Source organism: Oncorhynchus masou, chromosome 5 (genome assembly GCF_036934945.1).
Source record: "Oncorhynchus masou masou isolate Uvic2021 chromosome 5, UVic_Omas_1.1, whole genome shotgun sequence".
Lineage (NCBI taxonomy): Eukaryota > Metazoa > Chordata > Actinopteri > Salmoniformes > Salmonidae > Oncorhynchus > Oncorhynchus masou.
The window spans coordinates 41,199,719-41,217,601 of NC_088216.1; the positions used below are offsets into that span (position 1 = coordinate 41,199,719).

The window sequence follows — 17,883 nt, forward strand, 5'->3', positions numbered from 1 at the left end:
TTCTGAATTAAAAAGTAATCCTAATATAGTTTTTCAAAAGTACCTGTAATCTGATTACAATATTTTAGCTGCGAATGTAAAGGATTAAAGTTTGTTTATTGTAATTCATTACATGTAACCGATTAGATGTAATCTGTTACACCCCAACCCTGGCGGTGTTGCATTGGCTAACGGTTTTCATTTTTAAATAGCTATAGCTACACTACATGACCAAAAGTATGTGGACATTTGCTCGACAAACAATCTCATACCAAAATGTGCATTTGGGCAGGTAGCGTTCTCCTTGCATTCGACAAACCCAAATTTGTCTTTCGGACTGCCAGATGGTGAAATGTGAATCATCCCACCAGAGAGCGCTTTTCCACTGCTCCAGAGTCCAACTCCAGCTGACACCTGGCATTGTGCATGTTCATCTTAGGCTTGTGTGCAACTGCTCGACCATGGAAACCCATTTCATGAAGCTCAAGACAAACAGTTATTGTCCTGACGTTGCTTCCAGAGGGAGTTTAGAACTTGGTAGTGAGTGTTGTACGGCCATTCTACTGCCAATGTTTCTCTATGGAGATCACATGGCTGTGTGCTCGATTTTATACACCTGTCAGCAACGGGTGTGGCTGAAATAGCCAAATCCACTAATTTGAAGGGGTGTCCAGATGCTTTTGTATATATAGTGTAGCTAGTTGTGAGTTGAGCTAGCTACGTGGAGACTTGTTAGTGCCAAATTTCAAACTCAAAACCACTACTTGATACTCACTAAAATAATACAAAAGGACAGGGCTGGTTTTGAAATTTCATCACTTTAAAACATAGCATTTTGTAAACCCAGTGTATTGCCTGATATGACAACAATTAGCATTAGCCACTGGTGTCTCAATAACCTAGCCCATCTGGTAAATGGGCAATGCTTTATTTTACAGTACTACTGGTAAGATGTGGGAAAAAAAATACTTTTGCTGCATAATAAAACAAAGATTAGCATTAGCCTAGCAGTCAGCCTAGCGTCATTAGCGTCTCACCTTTTTGTTCTGCTTTAAGCTGCTCCTCCAGCTGGAAGTCGTTCTGCCGGTTGCCCAGCACGAAGGCCAGGAAGGAGAGGATGAGGGCGTCCATGATGCCAACGATAGCCAGCATGTAGGCCCAGCGCACCGAGCAGTTCCCCAGCGTGTACTTCCCTGTCTCCTCGCCACACATGTCGCGCACCACTTCCGAGTCCCAGCCATCCGGAAAGATCATACAGCCCAGGATCAAACACACGGCTATGGGAGAGAGAGCAGGGGGGAGAGAGGTGAGGCCTAGCTATAAGAGGTGCGTGTCGACTACCACACAACAGAGTCATCTATAATCAGGTTGAAAGACCACACTTCCACTGTATGGTTTAGCGTACTCGCTTGAGACAGGATGAAGTGTATAGTTTCAGAGGAGATAGTTAGTACGAAGTGTACCGTTTGGGGTGGGGATGTATGGGAAGAGTCATGGGGTAGGGCTGAAGAGGTAGATTAGGGGGGGTGAACAAATGGGAATGGTGCTGTGTTGGTAGGGGTATTATAGGTAGGATAGGTGTGATTTAGGCAAGGAAAACAGGTTTTTGGAGTAAGGAAAGGAAACAAAAAAAGGAGACATGGAGAGAAAAAAGTATATAATTGCTCAATTTCATACTGCATCGTAAGTCAACCCTCATTGCCATTGGAACTGCTTCGCAAGCATACATCTCTGTCTTGCACTCGACCAAGGCTGAGCCAAAGAAAGAGGGAGATGGGGAGCGAGAGAAGTAGGGAGAGAGAAAATACTAATAAAGATAGCAGAAAGAGGAACAGAGCGTTATTGTGCTGACAATCGTATTAATCTTCAGCAAAGGGTCAGTGGAGAACACTGACACTGCAGCTGAGCCCAGTGAAAAGACCCCGGCGAAAGAGGTGTGAGCGTCTGTCGAATGAAGTTGAAAGACCACACTGCCATTGCACTGCCAATGTAAGTTCTAGCGTACTCCGCTCAAGGCAGGGTCAATTTATATATGGATTCCTGCAGCCAAAGGGATCAACTTGAAGCAGAGATACACTGCTGCACTTGCACTGTTTGTGGAAGGCATCATTCGTACTGTATCAGTGTCTTCTTCCAATGTGTAGCTTGCAACAAGCGAACTCTGACCAACACTACATATTACTTGCAATGATACAAGCGAAGACAGAAGTCGCGTAATATCGTACGCCGCCATATAACATACACTTTGATGTAGTGTGTTACATTACAGTGTGTTACATTACTGAAAAAAGGTCAAATAAAATACAATATTCTCTCTGCACTATGTATCTCGATTGCACTAGGAACAGGCCTAAACTATGGCTTTTACTTACAGATAAAGATAATGTGTTTATCGGCTTCAGAACCAATATAAAAAAAAACAAGTGTCTCCAGACAGTAGTGTCGTTCATCTGCAGTATACAACAGGAGGAAAAGGAAAGTAAACGGATCACTTCGTTTCTATCTACTTTTTTAAAGAGGAGCAGGGGAGACAGGTTGTTTCCTGTCAGCGGCAAAGACCAATGAGCGCCGATGTAAAGCTGTGAAGGTGGAAGATGCTTTGATCCACCACTGTCACAAACACACACACAGCCGAGGAGAAGAGGGGGCAGAGCGCTTTATGAATTATTGATCATGAGGAAGGGAGGGATGGAGGGAGAATGAAGACATGGAAGGAAAGGATGAAGACAGTCCAAAAGGAGAAAGACAATGCGTCGAATAACTGAAAAGAGAGGGAAAATTTGTGAGAAAAATAAGAGGGAAGGAGATTTAGTGAGTCTGACATAAATAAGAACGTGATAATGATTCATATTTATCAATACTATTCTCCCCCTCCCTCTAACCTCATATACACTACATGGCCAAATGTATGTGGACTTTATTAGTTGCTGTTAGGGGTTTTAGGCTAGGTTTCTGTATAGCACTTTGTGACATCTGCGGATGTGAAAAGGGCTTTATAAATACATTTGATTGATTGACACACAACATATGCTGCTGCTACTGTCTTATCTATCCGGTTGCCAAGTCACTTTACCCCTACCTATATGTACAGTACATACACTACATGGCCAAAAGTATGTGGACTCCCCTTCAAACTGGTGCATTCAGCTATTTCAGCCACATCCGTTGCTGACAGGTGTATAAAATTGAACACACAGCCATAGACAAACATTGGCAGTAGAATGGCCCATACTGAAGAGCTCAGTGATTTCAATTGGGCAGTCATAGGATGCCACCTTTCCAACAAGTCAGTTTGTCAAATTTCTGCCTTGCAAGAGCTGCCCCGGTGAACTGTAAGTGCTGTTATTATGAAGTGGAACTGTCTAGGAGTGTAACAGTTTTGCTTCCATCCCTCTCCTCGCCCCTACCTGGGCTCGAACCACGGACCCTCTGCACACATCAACAACTGACACGCTTGAAGCATCGTTACCTATCGCTCCACAAAAGCCACGGCTCAGAGCGAGTGACATCGCCAATTGAAGCGCTATTAGCGCACACCCCGCTAACTAGTTAGACATTTCACACCGCATACAGGAGCAACAACGGCTCAGCTGCGAAGTGGTAGGCAAGACAAGCTCACAGAACGGGACCACTGAAGTGCATAGGACGTAATAATAGTCTGTCGCCAATTCCAACAGTCACTACCAAGTTCCAATTTGTCTCTGGAAGCACTGTTTCAGTAGCTTCATGAAATGGGTTTCCAATTGCTAGGCCAAGCGTCTGCTGGAGTGGTGTAAAGCTCACCGCCATTGGACTCTGGAGCAGTGGAAACACGTTCTCTGGAGTGATGAATCACTATATGGCAGTTCGACAGACTAATCTGGGTTTGGTGGATGCCAGGAGAACACTACCTGCCCCAATGCATAGTAACAAATGTAAAGTTTGGTGGAGGAGGAATAATGGTTCGGGCTAGGACCCTTAGTTCCAGTGAAGGGAAATCTTAACGCTACAGCATACAATGACATTCTGAACGATTCTGTGCATTCAACTTTGTGGCAACAGTTTGGGGAAGGCCCTTTTATGTTTTAGCATGACAATGCCTCCGTGCAGAAAGTGATGTCCATACAGAAATGGTTTGTCGAGATCGGTGTGGAAGAACTTGACTGGCCTGCACAGAGCCCTGACCTCAATCCCATTGAACACCTTTTGGGATGAATTGGAATGCCGACTGTGAGCCAGGCCTCATCGCCCAACATCAGTGCCTGAACTCACTAATGCTCTTGTGGCAGAATGGAAGCAGGTCCATCCACGATGTTCCAACATCTAGTGGAAAGCCTTCCCAGAAGAGTGGAGGCCGTTATAGCAGCAAAGGGGGGACCAACTCCATATTGATGCCGATGATTTTGGAATGAGATATTTGATGAGCAGGTGTCCACATACTTTGGGCCATGTAGTGTACCTCCATGGTAATTCATTCATAACACTGTGTCTTATAGGCATATGTCCTCTTTTTCTGGAGCAGGACTTACAATTGTTCATCCATCACATAACAGGGAGCACAGTCCCTCATCCACCGCTGCCCTCTTGTAGGCACGCACACACGCCACGTGCACTTACAAATAAACGCATTAATAATTCACGTGTGAAAAAAAATATACTGTGGTTTTCGTACACATGTGAGTGAACAAGTTAATTCACCTGTTTTTCATGTGTTTTGCTATCAATACTTTTAGGGTTACGTTTTGCTTTAAATATCATTATTTTTGTTGGCAATACTAAGAATTTTGCTCTCGAATTCAGAAGTTTTGCTTGATGGCACAAAAGTACTCTCTCACTACAGGATTGCAAAATATAACACCACTATGGACTCTATTAAAGGTGTTAATCGACAATCCTTAATTGAAACATTAACAAAGTGCCTCCCCACAGTTTCAGTAAAAGGCTGACGGATGGGGTTGGAGAAATGCAACCACTCTCAAATCCATAGATTATGCTTTGGATGCAAGGACTGAAAATCCATGAAATCAAAATGATAGTTTTAACCATGTTTTTAGGCTATAAATTGATTGTTTACATTTACTTTGTTTAAAAACTTTGGAGTAAAACAAACTTAAACACTGAGCAAAATATAAACGCAACATGCAACAATACCAAAGATTACATACAGTTGAAGTCAGAAGTTTACATACACCTTAGCCAAATACAATTAAACTCTGTTTTTCACAATTCCCGACACTTAATCAGAGTAAATATTCCCTGTCTTAGGTCAGTTAGGAACACTACTATTATTCTGACATTTCACATTCTTAAAATAAAGTGGAGAGAATGATATCCTTCCTGTTTGGCCCTGTCCGGGGTGTCATCGGATGGGGCCACAGTGTCTCCTGACCCCTCCTGTCTCAGCCTCCAGTATTTATGCTGCAGTAGTTTATGTGTCGGTAGGCTAGGGTCAGTTTGTTATATCTGGAGTACTTCTCCTGTCCTATCCGGTGTCCTGTGTGAATTTAAGTATGCTCTCTCTAATTCTCTCTTTCTTTCTTTCTCTCTCTTCGAGGACCTGAACCCTAGGACCATGCCTCAGGACTACCTGACATGATGACTCCTTGCTGCCCCCAGTCCACCTGGCCGTGCTGCTGCTCCAGTTTCAACTGTTCTGCCTGTGATTATTATTTATGACATTTATGAACATTTGAACATCTTTGCCATGTTCTGTTATAATCTCCCTCCGGCACAGCCAGAAGAGGACTGACCACCCCACATAGCCTGGTTCCTCTCTAGGTTTCTTCCTAGGTTTTGGCCTTTCTAGGGAGTTTTTCCAAGCCACTGTGCTTCTACACCTGCATTGCTTGCTGTTTGGGGTTTTAGGCTGGGTTTCTGTACAAGCACTTTGAGATATCAGCTAATGTACGAAGGGCTATATAAATACATTTGATTTTATGTGATTTCATTTATTTCAGCTTTTATTTCTTTCATCACATTCCCAGTGGGTCAGAAGTTTACATACACTCAATTAGTATTTAGTAGCATTGCCTTTAAATTGTTTAACTTGGGTCAAACGTTTCAGGTATCCTACCACATGCCTCCCTTCAATAAGTTGGGTGAATTTTGGCCGAGCTGGAGTAACTGAGTCAGGTTTGTAGGCCTCCTTGCAAGCACACACTTTTTTCAGTTCTGCCCACACATTTTCTATAGGATTGAGGTAAGGGCTTTGTGATGGCCACTCCAATACCTTGACTTTGTTGTCCTTATGCCATTTTGCACAACTTTGGAAGTATGCTTGGGGTCATTGTCCAAGCTTTAACTTCCTGACTGATGTCTTGAGATGTTGCTTCAATACATCTATTTTGTGAAGTGCACCTGCAGCAAAGCATCCCCACAACATGATGCTGCCACCCCCGTGCTTCACGGTTGGGATGGTATTCTTCGGCTTGCAAGCCCCTCCCTTTTTCCTCCAAATATAATGATGGTCATTATGGCCAACCATTCTATTTTTGTTTCATCAGGCCAGAGTACATTTCTCCAAAAAGTATGATCTTTGTCCCCATGTGCAGTTTTGGAGTAGTGGCTTCCTCCTTGCTGAGCGGCCTTTCAGGCTTTGTCGATATAGGACTCGTTTTACTGTGGATATAGATAGTTTTGTACCTGCTTCCTCCAGCATCTTCACAAGGTCATTTGCTGTTCTGGGATTGATTTGTACTTTTCACACCAAAGTACGTTCATCTCTAGGAGACAGAACGCCTCTCCTTCCTGAGCGATATAACGGCTGTGTGGTCCCATGGTGTTTATACTTTTGTACTACTGTTTGTACAGTTCAGGCATTTGGAAATAGCTCCCAAGGATGAACCAGACTTGTGGAGTTCTACAATTTTTTTCTGAGGTCTTGGCTGTTTTTGTTTGATTTTCCCATGATGTCAAGCAAAGAGGCACTGACTTTGAAATACAGCCACAGGTACACCTCCAATTGACTCAAATTCTGTCAATTGGCCTATCAGAAGCTTCTAAGGCCATGACATCATTTTCGGAAATTTTCCAAGCTGTTTAAAGGCACAGTCAACTTAGTGTATGTAAACTTCTAACGCACTTGGAATTGTGATACAGGGAATTATAAGTGAAATAATCTGCCTGTCAATAATTGTTGGAAAAATGACTTGTGTCTTGCACAAAGTAGATGTCCTAACCGACTTGCCAAAATTATAGTTTGTTAACAGGAAATTTGTGGAGTGGTTGAAAAATTTGTTTTAACATGTAAACTTCTGACTTCAACTGTATAAGGGAATCAGTCAAATGAAATAAATTAGGCCCCAATCTATGGATTTCTCATGACTTGGAATACAGCAGTAGTGTGCCGTGGTTCTGGGGCCTGGGCCTTCAGTGAAGTCCTACACAGTCCCACCCGAATTAATCCACCTCTTATTACCATCATTATGATGCCATGGCTCTAGACACTATACATTTAGACAGAAACGCAGTATAACCAGGCGTTGCGTCACCTTGAAATTTACATTTTTATTCAGAGAATTGCAGGGGAAGAGTTCGCTTCGCTGCCCTGCGCGCTTGTTCGTTGAGCTGTAGATCCACTCGGGTGTCCCCAAATGTTTTCAAAAGCACCATTGTTTGTAAGTGCCCAGTCGTACTTTGGTGTCTCGTTGATGCCTTGGTTAGACAACTCAGGTTTGCAAAGCCCGTGTGGCTCCAAACACCAAATCGATCACTTGCAAATAATAGGTATTCCCAGCAGTACAGTTTGCTGTGCTTCTCGGAGCCTGTCTTTGTAGCGTCGGCTTTGTAGCGTCGGCGTCTACCTCTCCTGACAATGTCTAACTTTTCTTGAAAAGTTTGTCTTGAGAATGGCGTTATAATTATATCCTCGACCAAATCGATATCTTCTCCTTCCACCATTGTAGGTTGAAAAAACAGTTTAGTAGTACGCAAATTCATTTGTTGATCAATCGTTGATCAATTTCAGTTTCCTAGTTTCCTAGTTGGTAATCCAATCAAAAGACGTGCACACTAAATTTTTTATTTCCATTCACTTTAAGCTACAAGCGCCCGCACTGTTGATTCTGAAGGCCTGAGGGCAGATTTTAGACCCCTGGCATGATGGCTGAATATGATTGGATAAAATATCTAACATATCTAACATAAAGACCAGCCCTCCAAATCTCAACCTGGGGCTATAAGCAGTGCAACCAAGAGGAACACTATGAAATGAAGTGTAACTCTTACTCTGGGGAATAATTTAATACGTATTTGTGGGAAAATATATTTAAAAAACAATTATATTCTGATGATGTTTAGGCCAGCAGAGAAGGCCTTGCTGGCCCTGACGGCCCACCACTGGAATACAGATATGCATCTGTTGGTCACAGATACCTTAAACTGACAGTTGTGGCTGCTTTGTGTGATGTATTATTGACTCTACCTTATTGCCCTTTGTGCTGTGGTCTGTGCCCAATAATGTTTGTACCATGTTTTGTGTTGCTACCATTGTGTTGCTACAATGTTGTTGTTATGTTATGTTGTGATGCAACCATGCTGTGTTGTCATGTGTTGCTGCCTTGCTATATTGTTGTCTTAGGTCTCTCTTTAAGTGGTGTTGTGTTGTCTCTTGTTGTGATGTGTGTTTTGTCCTATATTTATGTTGCATTTATTTTTTAAATACATTATTTTTTAAATGCTTTGCGAAGTTGCTGGATATTGGCGGGAACTGGAACACGCAGTCGTAAATGTCGGTCCAGAGCATCCCAAACATGTTCAACGGGTGACATGTCTGGTGAGTATGCAGGCCATGGAAAAACTTGGACATTTTCAGCTTCCGGGAATTGTGTACAGATTCTTGTAAAATGGGGATGTGCATTATCATGAGGAGATGGCTGCGGATGAATGGCACAACAATGGGCCTCAGGATCTCATCACGGTATTTCTGTGCATTCAAATTGCCATCGATAAAATTAAATTGTGTTCATTATCTGTAGCTTATGCCTGCCCATAACAAAACCTCACCGCCACTATGGGGCACTGTTCACAACGTTGACATCAGCAAACCACTCGCCCCCACACATCGCCATACACGCGTTGTGTATGGCGTAATAATCTGTGAAGAACACACTTCTCCATCGAAGGTGAGCATTTGCCCATTTTAGTCAGTTACGACACCAAACTGCAGTCAGGTCAAGACCCTAGTGAGGACAGGATGCACGCAACTGAGCTTACCGGAGAAATTCTTCAATTGTGCAAACCCACAGTTTAATCAGCTTTCCGAGTGGCTGGTCTGAGATGATCCCACAGGTGAAGAAGCCGGATGTGGAGGTCCTGGGGTGGCATGGTTGCACGTGGTCTGCGGTACTGCCAATTCTCTAAAATTATGTTGTAGGCGGCTTATGTTAAAGAAATTAACATTCAATTATCTGGCAACAGCTCTGGTAGACATTCCTGCAGTCTGCATGCCAATTGCACGCTCCTTCTAAACTTGAAACATCTGTGGTAATGTGTTTGTGTGACAAAACTATTTTAGAGTGGACTTTTATTGTCCCCAACACAAGGTGCATCTGTGTAATGAACATGCTGTTTAATCAGCTTCTTGATATACCATACCTGTCAGGTGGATGGAATATCTTGGAAAAGGAGAAATGCTCACATACAGGGATGAAAACAGATTTGTGCACAGAATTTGAGAGAAAAAAAGCTTTTTGTGTGTATAGAGAATTTCGGGAGGACACTACATGACCAAAAGTATGTGGACACCTGCTCGTCGAACATCTCATTCCAAAATCAATGGCATCAATATGGAGTTGGTCCCCGTTTGCTGCTGTAACGGCCTCCACTCTTCTGCGAAGGCTTTCCACCAGAGTTTGGAACATTGCTGCGGGGACTTGCTTCCATTCAGCCACAAGAGCATTAGTGAGGAAAGGGCCTTACTCCAAAATGTTGCCACAAAGTTGGAAGCACAGAATTGTCTAGAAATGTCATTGTATGCTGTAGTGTTAAGATTCGTCCGTTGGACTGCCAGATGGTGAAGCGGGATTCATTACTACAGAGAATGCATTTCCACTGCTCCAGAGTCCAATGGCGGTGAGCTTTTTACACCACTCCAGCCCACGCTTGGCATTGTGCATGGTGATCTTAGGCTTGTGTGCGGCTGCTAAGCCATGGAAAGCCATTTCATGAATCTCCCCACGATCAGTTGCTGTGCTGACGTTGCTTCCAGAGGCAGTTTGGAACATGGTAGTGAGAGTTGCAACAGAGGACAGACGATTTTTGGCACACTACAAACTTCAGCACTCGGAGGTCCCGTTCTGTGAGCTTGTGTGGCCTACTACTTCACGGCTGAGCCGTTGTTGCTCCTTGACTTTTCCTAGTCACTGAGCTCTTCAGTAGAAAATGTAATCGCCGAATCCACTAATTTGAAGGGGTGTCCACATATTTTTATATACATAAATGTATTTTATTTCAGTTCATGAAATATGGGGATCAACACTTTACATGTTGCGTTTAAATTGTTGTTCAGTATATTTGGGATTCTAATGGGGTACGACAGTTGAACTAAGCTCATTTATACATTATAGAATCATTGGGTTCATATAATTAATTTATAAGTCCAAAACTTTATGTAGCAAATAAGGACTGAAAACCGTAAATTTCACTTGAAACTGCAATTCACATGTGAGGTGAAAATGCTCATCACATGTACAAAGGTGATGTTAACATATGTGAACTCGAAATGTAATACATGTGAAAATATGGTTTCACGTTAAAATGTCTAAAAAGCTGTTTTTGCTTTGTCATTATGGGGGATTTTGTGTAGATTGGTCTTATTACAATTTTAATGACTGCACTCGAATTAAAAACATCGTCGGGGAACCATGTAGTGTTGCCATAGCGCACAGCTACAGCGGGTTGGATCCTCACGCACTACCCATCATGCCCTGGGGCGGCACTTTCTCTCTCTCCCTCACTCTCTTTCTACCTCATTCTTTCTCTCTCGCTGCACTAACCACAATGTATTCCACTTTGGCGAGCACAAATAAAAAGGGTATTTCAGTGTACTGTAGACTAATAATTGATTCAGGGATAACCTTTTAGACGAGCGTGTGCATCGAGATAGGAAGAGCACTATTAACCTTCTATTACTTCATTAGATGACACAGATAACTGAACGTTGCCAACAACGACCATGAAGAAAAATGTGCACATATTCTGTATGTACTATACATACCAGTATGCTCTCAATATATATATATACACACATATATATATATACACACATATATATATATATATATATACACATACGCACATATATATATATATATATATATATATATACACACATATATATACACACACACATACGCACATATATATATACACAGTACCAGTCAAACACCTACTCATTCAAGGTTCTCCTTATTTTCCACATTGTAGAACAATAGTGAATACATCAGTGAAAATAACACATGGAATCATGTAGTAACCAAAAAAGTGTTCAACAAATCAAAATATATTTAACATTTTAGATTATTCAAATAGCCACCCTTTGCCTTGATGACAGCTTTGCACACGCTTGGCATTCTCTCAACCAGCTTCACCTGGAATGCTTTTCCAACAGTCTTGAAGGAGTTCACACGTATGCTGAGCACTTGTTGGCTGCTTTTCCTTCACTCTGCAGTCCTACTCACCCCAAACCATCTCAAATGGGTTGAGGTCCGGTGACTGCGGAGGACAGGTCATCTGATGCAGCACTCCATCACTCTCCTTCTTGGTCAAATATCCCTTAAAACAGCCTGGAGGTGTATTGGGTCATTGTCCTGTTGAAAAACAAATGATAGTCCCACTAAGCACAAACCAGATGGGATGCCGTATCTCTGCAGAATGTTCTGGTAGCCATGCTGGTTACGTGTGCCTTGAATTCTAAATAAATCACTGACAGTGTCACCAGCAAAGCACCCCGACACCGTCACACCTCCTCCTCCATGCTTCACGGTGGGAAACACACATGCATAGATCATCCATTCACCTACTCTGAATGGAGGTTGGAACCAAAAATCTCAAATTTGAACGCTTCAGACCAAAGGATAAATTTCCACCAGTCTAATGTCCATTGCTCATGTTTCTTGGCCCAAGCAAGTCTCTTCTTATATTTGGTGTCCTTTAGTAGTGGTTTCTTAGCAGAAATTCAACCATGAAGGCCTGTCTCCTCTGAATATTTGATGTTGAGATGTTTCTGTTACTTGAACTCTGTGAAGCATTTATTTGGGCTGCAACCTGAAATTATCCTCTGCAGCAGAGGTAACTTTGGGTCTTCCTTTCCTGTGGCCAACCTCATAAGAGCCAGTTTCATCATAGCGCTTGATGGTTTTTGCGACTGCACTTGAAGAAATGTTCAAAGTTCTTGAAATTTTCCGGATTGACTGACCTTCATGTCTTAAAGTAATGATGGACGGTAATTTCTCTTTACTTATTTGAGCTGTTCTTGCCATAATATGGACTTGGTATTTTACCAAATAGTGCTATCTTCTGTATACCACCCCTACCTTGTCACAACACAACTGATTGGCTCTAACAAATTAAGAAGGAATGAAATTCCACAAATTCACTTGCAAAGCACACCTGTTAATTGAAATGCTTTCCAGGTGATTACCTCATGAAGCTGTTTGAGAGAATGCCAAGATTGCGCAAAGCTCTCATCAAGGCAAAGGGTGGCTACTTTGAAGAATCTCAAAAATATGATTCCATATGTGTTATTTCATAGTTTTACCTTTATTTAACTAGGCAAGTCAGTTAAGAACAAATTCTTATTTTCAATGACAGCCTAGAAACAGTGGGTTAACTGTCTGTTCAGGGGCAGAACAACAGATTTGTACCTCGTCAGCTCAGGGGTTTGAACTTGCAACCTTTCGGTTACTAGTCCAACACTCTAACCACTAGGCTACCCTGCCACCCCGTCACTATTACTCTACAAAGTAGAAAATAATAACATTAAAGAAAAACACTGGAATGAGTAGGTGTGTCCAAACTTTTGACTGGTACTGTGAAAACAGTACATTCGGAAAGTATTTTGACCCTGTTACGTTACAGCCTTATTCTAAAATGTATTAAATAGTTTTTTTCCCACACCAATCTACACACAATAGCCCATAATGACTAAGCAAAAACAGGTATAGACATTTTTGCAAATGTATTAAAAATAAAAACCATAAATATCACATTTACATAAGTATTCAGACCTTTTACTCAGTACCTTGTTGAAGCATCCTTGGCGTGTTCTTGGGTATGACGCTACAAGCTTGGCACACCTGTATTTGGGGAGTTTCTCCCATTATTCTCTGCAGATCCTCTCAAGGTCTGTCGGTTGGATGGTGAGCATTGCTGCACAGCTATTTTCAGGTTTCTCCAGAGATGTTCGATCGGGTCCAGGCTCTGTCTAGGCCACTCAAGGACATTGAGACATGTCCTCCTCCTGCATTGTCTTGGATGTGTGCTCAGGGTCATTGTCTTGTTGGACGGGGAACCTGAGTGCTCTGGAGCAGGTTTTCATTAAGAATCTCTCTGTACTTTGCTCCATTCATCTTTCCCTCGATCCTGACTATTCTCCCCTGTCCCTGCCTCTGAAAAACATCCCCACAGCATGATGCTGCCACCACCATGCTTCACCGTAGAGATGGTGCCAGGTTTCTTCCAGATGTGACACTTGACATTCAGGCCAAAGAGTTCAATCTTTGTTTCATCAGACCAGATAATCTTGTTTCTCATGGTCTGAGAGTCCTTTAGGACCTTTTGGCAAACTCTAAGCGCGCTGTCATGTGCCTTTTATTGAGTAGTGGCTTCCTTCTGGCCACTCTACCATAAAGGCCCGATTGGTGGAGGGCTACAGATATGGTTGTCCTTCTGGAATGTACTCCCATCTCCACAGAGGAACTCTGGAGCTTTGTCAGAGTAACCATCTGGTTCTTGGTCACATCCCTGACCAAGGCTATTCTCCCCCGATCGCTCAGTTTGGCCGGGCGGCCAGCTCCGGAAGAGCCTTGGTGGTTCCAAACATCATCCATTTAAGAATGATAGAGTTCTTGAAGACCTTCAATGCCGCAGAAATGTTTTGGTACCCTTCCCCAGATCTGTGCCTCGACACAACCCTGTCTCGGAGCTCTACGGACAATTCCTTCGACCTCATGGCTTGGTTTTTGCTCTGACATGCAAGGACAGAGCAAAAACCTTATATAGACAGGTTTGTGCCTTTTCAAATCATGTCCAATCAATTGAATTTACCACAGTGTCTCATAGCAAATGGTCTGAATACTTATGTAAATAAGGTATTTCTGTAAATTTTTTATAAATGCGTAAAAATGGCAAATCTGTTTTCGCTTTGTCATTATGGGGTATTGTGTGTAGATTGATGACAAAAAAAAGAAAATGTAATCAATTTTAGAATAAGGCTGTAACGTAAACAAAATGTGGGAAAAGGGAAGGGGTCTGAATACTTTGCGAATGCACTGTACGTTTTATTAGCTAAACAATGTGTCAATATCCTTGCCCTGCATGCTAAACATGTGCACGTGTGTGTGTGTGTGTGTGTGTGAAGCAGGCAGCTTGGGAGTTCTCTCTATGGGCCTGAGCAGTCCCTGCGGTGGCCTATAGGCCAGATGTGACCAAGCCGGGTTATTTTATTGGGCCGTTCCTCCTGATAAACCCCCTCACTCTGATTCAACGTTAAGGAAGGAGAACTCTTTGCATAATGGAACTCTCAGCCCACACTAATAAAGCATCTCAGGGTAGGAGTGCTGATCTAGGATTAGGTCCCCCCGTCCAACCTATTCATTATGATCTAAGAGGAAAAAGTGTTCCTGGATTGGCTTTATGAATCCGGACCCTGGACTTGTGACTCTGGACTTTAGACAATTAATTTAGACCCAAATTCTAACTTGATTGATCTGTGCTGTGAATTATTTTCGCACTGACATTGATGTCTGATTAATGTACTCACATTCTTCTGAATTTCTGTTAATCTATTCCTGGTCATGGTTAGAAGGGATCCAGTTTTGTCAAATTAATGTCAGATTTGACGTTTCGTAGCAGGTTAGGAGAATTAGGCTAAGGTTAGGAAAAGGGTTAGGGTTAGCTAAAATGCAAAACATTTAAACTTTTGATGTTAATTTGACCAAAGCTGGAGCCCTTTCTAGCCATGACCTCTATTCCTTGTCAATTGGTCCAGGAAGTGTTTCTGGATTCTAATTGGTTGTTCTCTGCTTGTGGCTGGCTGACACAGTTTAACAAGATTTAGATTTAATAATTAATGGCCAATTATTTAAATCGGTGTCAGGGATGGTGGAAGAGTCTTCAATAAATGTAAGCACATGCTCTCTGAACTTGAGTGTATGTATTTACAGTGAGCGTGTCACGTTCTGACCTTTATTCATTTGTTTTGTCTTTATTTAGTATGGTCAGGGCGTGAGTTGGGGTGGGCAGTCTGTTAGTTTTTCTATATTTTCTATTTCTGTGTTTGGCCTGATATGGTTCTCAATCAGAAGAAGCTGTCTATTGTTGTCCCTGATTGAGAACCATATTTAGGTAGCCGGTTTTCCTTTGTGTTTTGTGGGTGGTTATTTTCAGTCTTCGTGTGTCTGCACCAGATAGAACTGTTTCGGTTGTCACTTTGTTGTTTTGTATTTTTGAAGTGTTCAGTGGTTTAAAAAAAAAGATGAACACTAACCACGCTGTGCTTTGGTCCTCTCCTTCTTCCACCCAAGACAGCCATTACAGAGCTCCACAAGTATTGGGACAGTGATCCACATTAATGTGGATGCTACGGTGATTACAGATAATCCTGAATAATGACGCGTGAGAAAGTTACGAACATCATACCCCCCCCAAAATGCTAACCTCCCCTGTGCGTCTGTAACTTTCTCACTCATCATTATTTACGATTCATTCAGGATTATCCGTAATAATGGTATCATCGACAATAAATGTAAAAGTGTTTAGAAACATATTCTATTCTTATTTAAAATAAAACTGACTCCAAAAATGACAACACATTATTTACCATTAATTTATATTGGGCACAATTAGAACCTAAAACACAACCAAAACAAACAGCAAATTCATCCAACAAGTTTGTAGAGTCACAAGCTTGATGTAATCCTTGCGTGCTAGGAATACGGGACCAAATACTAAACTTTTGACTACTTTAATACACAAGTGAATTTATCCAAATACATTTTGGTCCCCTAAAATGGGGCGACCATGTCCAAAAAGTGCTGTAATTTCTAAACGGTTCACCCGACATGGATGAAAAAAATGACAGTATGCACTTTAACCTCATAATTGTATCATTTCAGATCCGAAGTTCTGGAGTACAGAGCCAAAACAACAACAAAAATGGGCCACTGTCCCAATACTTTTGGAGCTCATTTTATATATATGTGTGTGTGTGCACACGTGCATGCGTGCATTTGGCCTCGGGTTGGAAACCAGTGCAGAGCTGATCCCATTTTGAGACACAGCACTTTTAAGTCATTTTCTTCCCATCTCTCTGTCTTTCTCTCACACACACAGGCACACACACACACACTGCTGCCATTGTAGGGGTTAAACACAAGGGAAGTGCACTGTGGATGTATATAAAGGTTATACCTTCACCGAGGGGATTGGAGATAGCTAGCTACTCGATAGTGACCTCCACCTGAGAGCTGTACCTTAAATACAGTTACTATTATCACACTCTCAGTGTGAAAATATAAACTCTAATCTTTCTGTACTATTTCTAGCGTCGGGGCTTTTGAGCAGCTTGAATTCTTTTGAATGAAAAAAGCTTTACTAGGCATTGATTTGATTTGGAGACAAATACTAAACAGTGAAGAGAGATATGTTGTTATTGCGTCAGATATATCCTGTAGAGTGAAAAACAAACACACAGGCTGTTCAGAGGCTTGACGACAAACAAACAGCATGACGAATTGCCCGTCAGTTATTAACGTCCCCCAATTGCGGTCCTCTGAATGAAAATCCAATTGACTCGCTCTACTCTAACGTTGCAAGACAACAACTGGATGAACAAAACCAACTCGATTCAATTAACTCTGACCGTTAGTGTTAAGCGCATTCTCAGTCGCTGTGGAGTGGATGAGATACATTCTAATAAACAGAGCAAAGGAAATGAGAATAGTGCGTCCGAACAACATGCTTTGGGTGCTTCGGTAAAGCATCAAGCCGGTCCCTCAACATTGGAAATAGCTTGTTTGAAAAGTGCTAGTATGAATATAAATGGGCTATTCTGACAGGGATTTACAATATATCTGCAATGCAGCCTAGAGTGATTTGTACAGTATATATGGCCAGTCAGCTGAGAGATTTTTCCCCCTCGCTCTATGAAAATAACTACATTTCCCAGATGCCCTCGAGGCCTTGGCGTTCCAGAGGTGTTCATTATATTTTGTTTGGCCCAGCTGGGAAGAGGGGGCGTGAGGGGGAGGAACAAATGACTAAATCGATGAATCTTAATCCAAGGCTAATGCCAGACAGCACATACACACATTCACAAGTTCATGAACATGTACATACATGAATGCATTAATGGCACACAAACATACATCTACTGTAAACATACATCTACTGTAAACATACACATACTGTAAACATACATATGACAACTACACAACTACTATACCCAAAGAAAAAACATCCTGTGTATGTCATGTCTTGTTATGTCTGTTCCTGTCCTTTCTCTTCATTCTCTCTCTCTGCTGGTCTTTTTAGGTTACCTTCTCTGTCTCTCATTCTTCAGCTGTTCTACATCTCCTCTAACTAGCTCATTCACTCTTTCACACCTGTTCTCTCTTCCCCCTCTGATTAGGTCTCTATTTCTTTCTCTGTTCCTGCTACTTTCAGTGTCTGATTCTTGTTTGTGTTTTTTGATACCAGAAGCAAGCT

At 42.1% G+C, this 17,883-nt stretch overlaps 1 protein-coding gene across 1 annotated transcript in view; it reads right to left on the bottom strand.

Moving 5' to 3' along the window:
• LOC135539591 (LHFPL tetraspan subfamily member 4 protein-like) overlaps positions 1 to 17,883 on the bottom strand; it is a 63,263-nt gene that overhangs the window by 16,650 nt on the left and 28,730 nt on the right. The window contains exon 2 of the mRNA XM_064965560.1: positions 1,017 to 1,256. Coding sequence (XP_064821632.1) covers positions 1,017 to 1,256 — 240 coding nt within the window. The remainder of the gene's footprint in view (positions 1 to 1,016; positions 1,257 to 17,883) is intronic.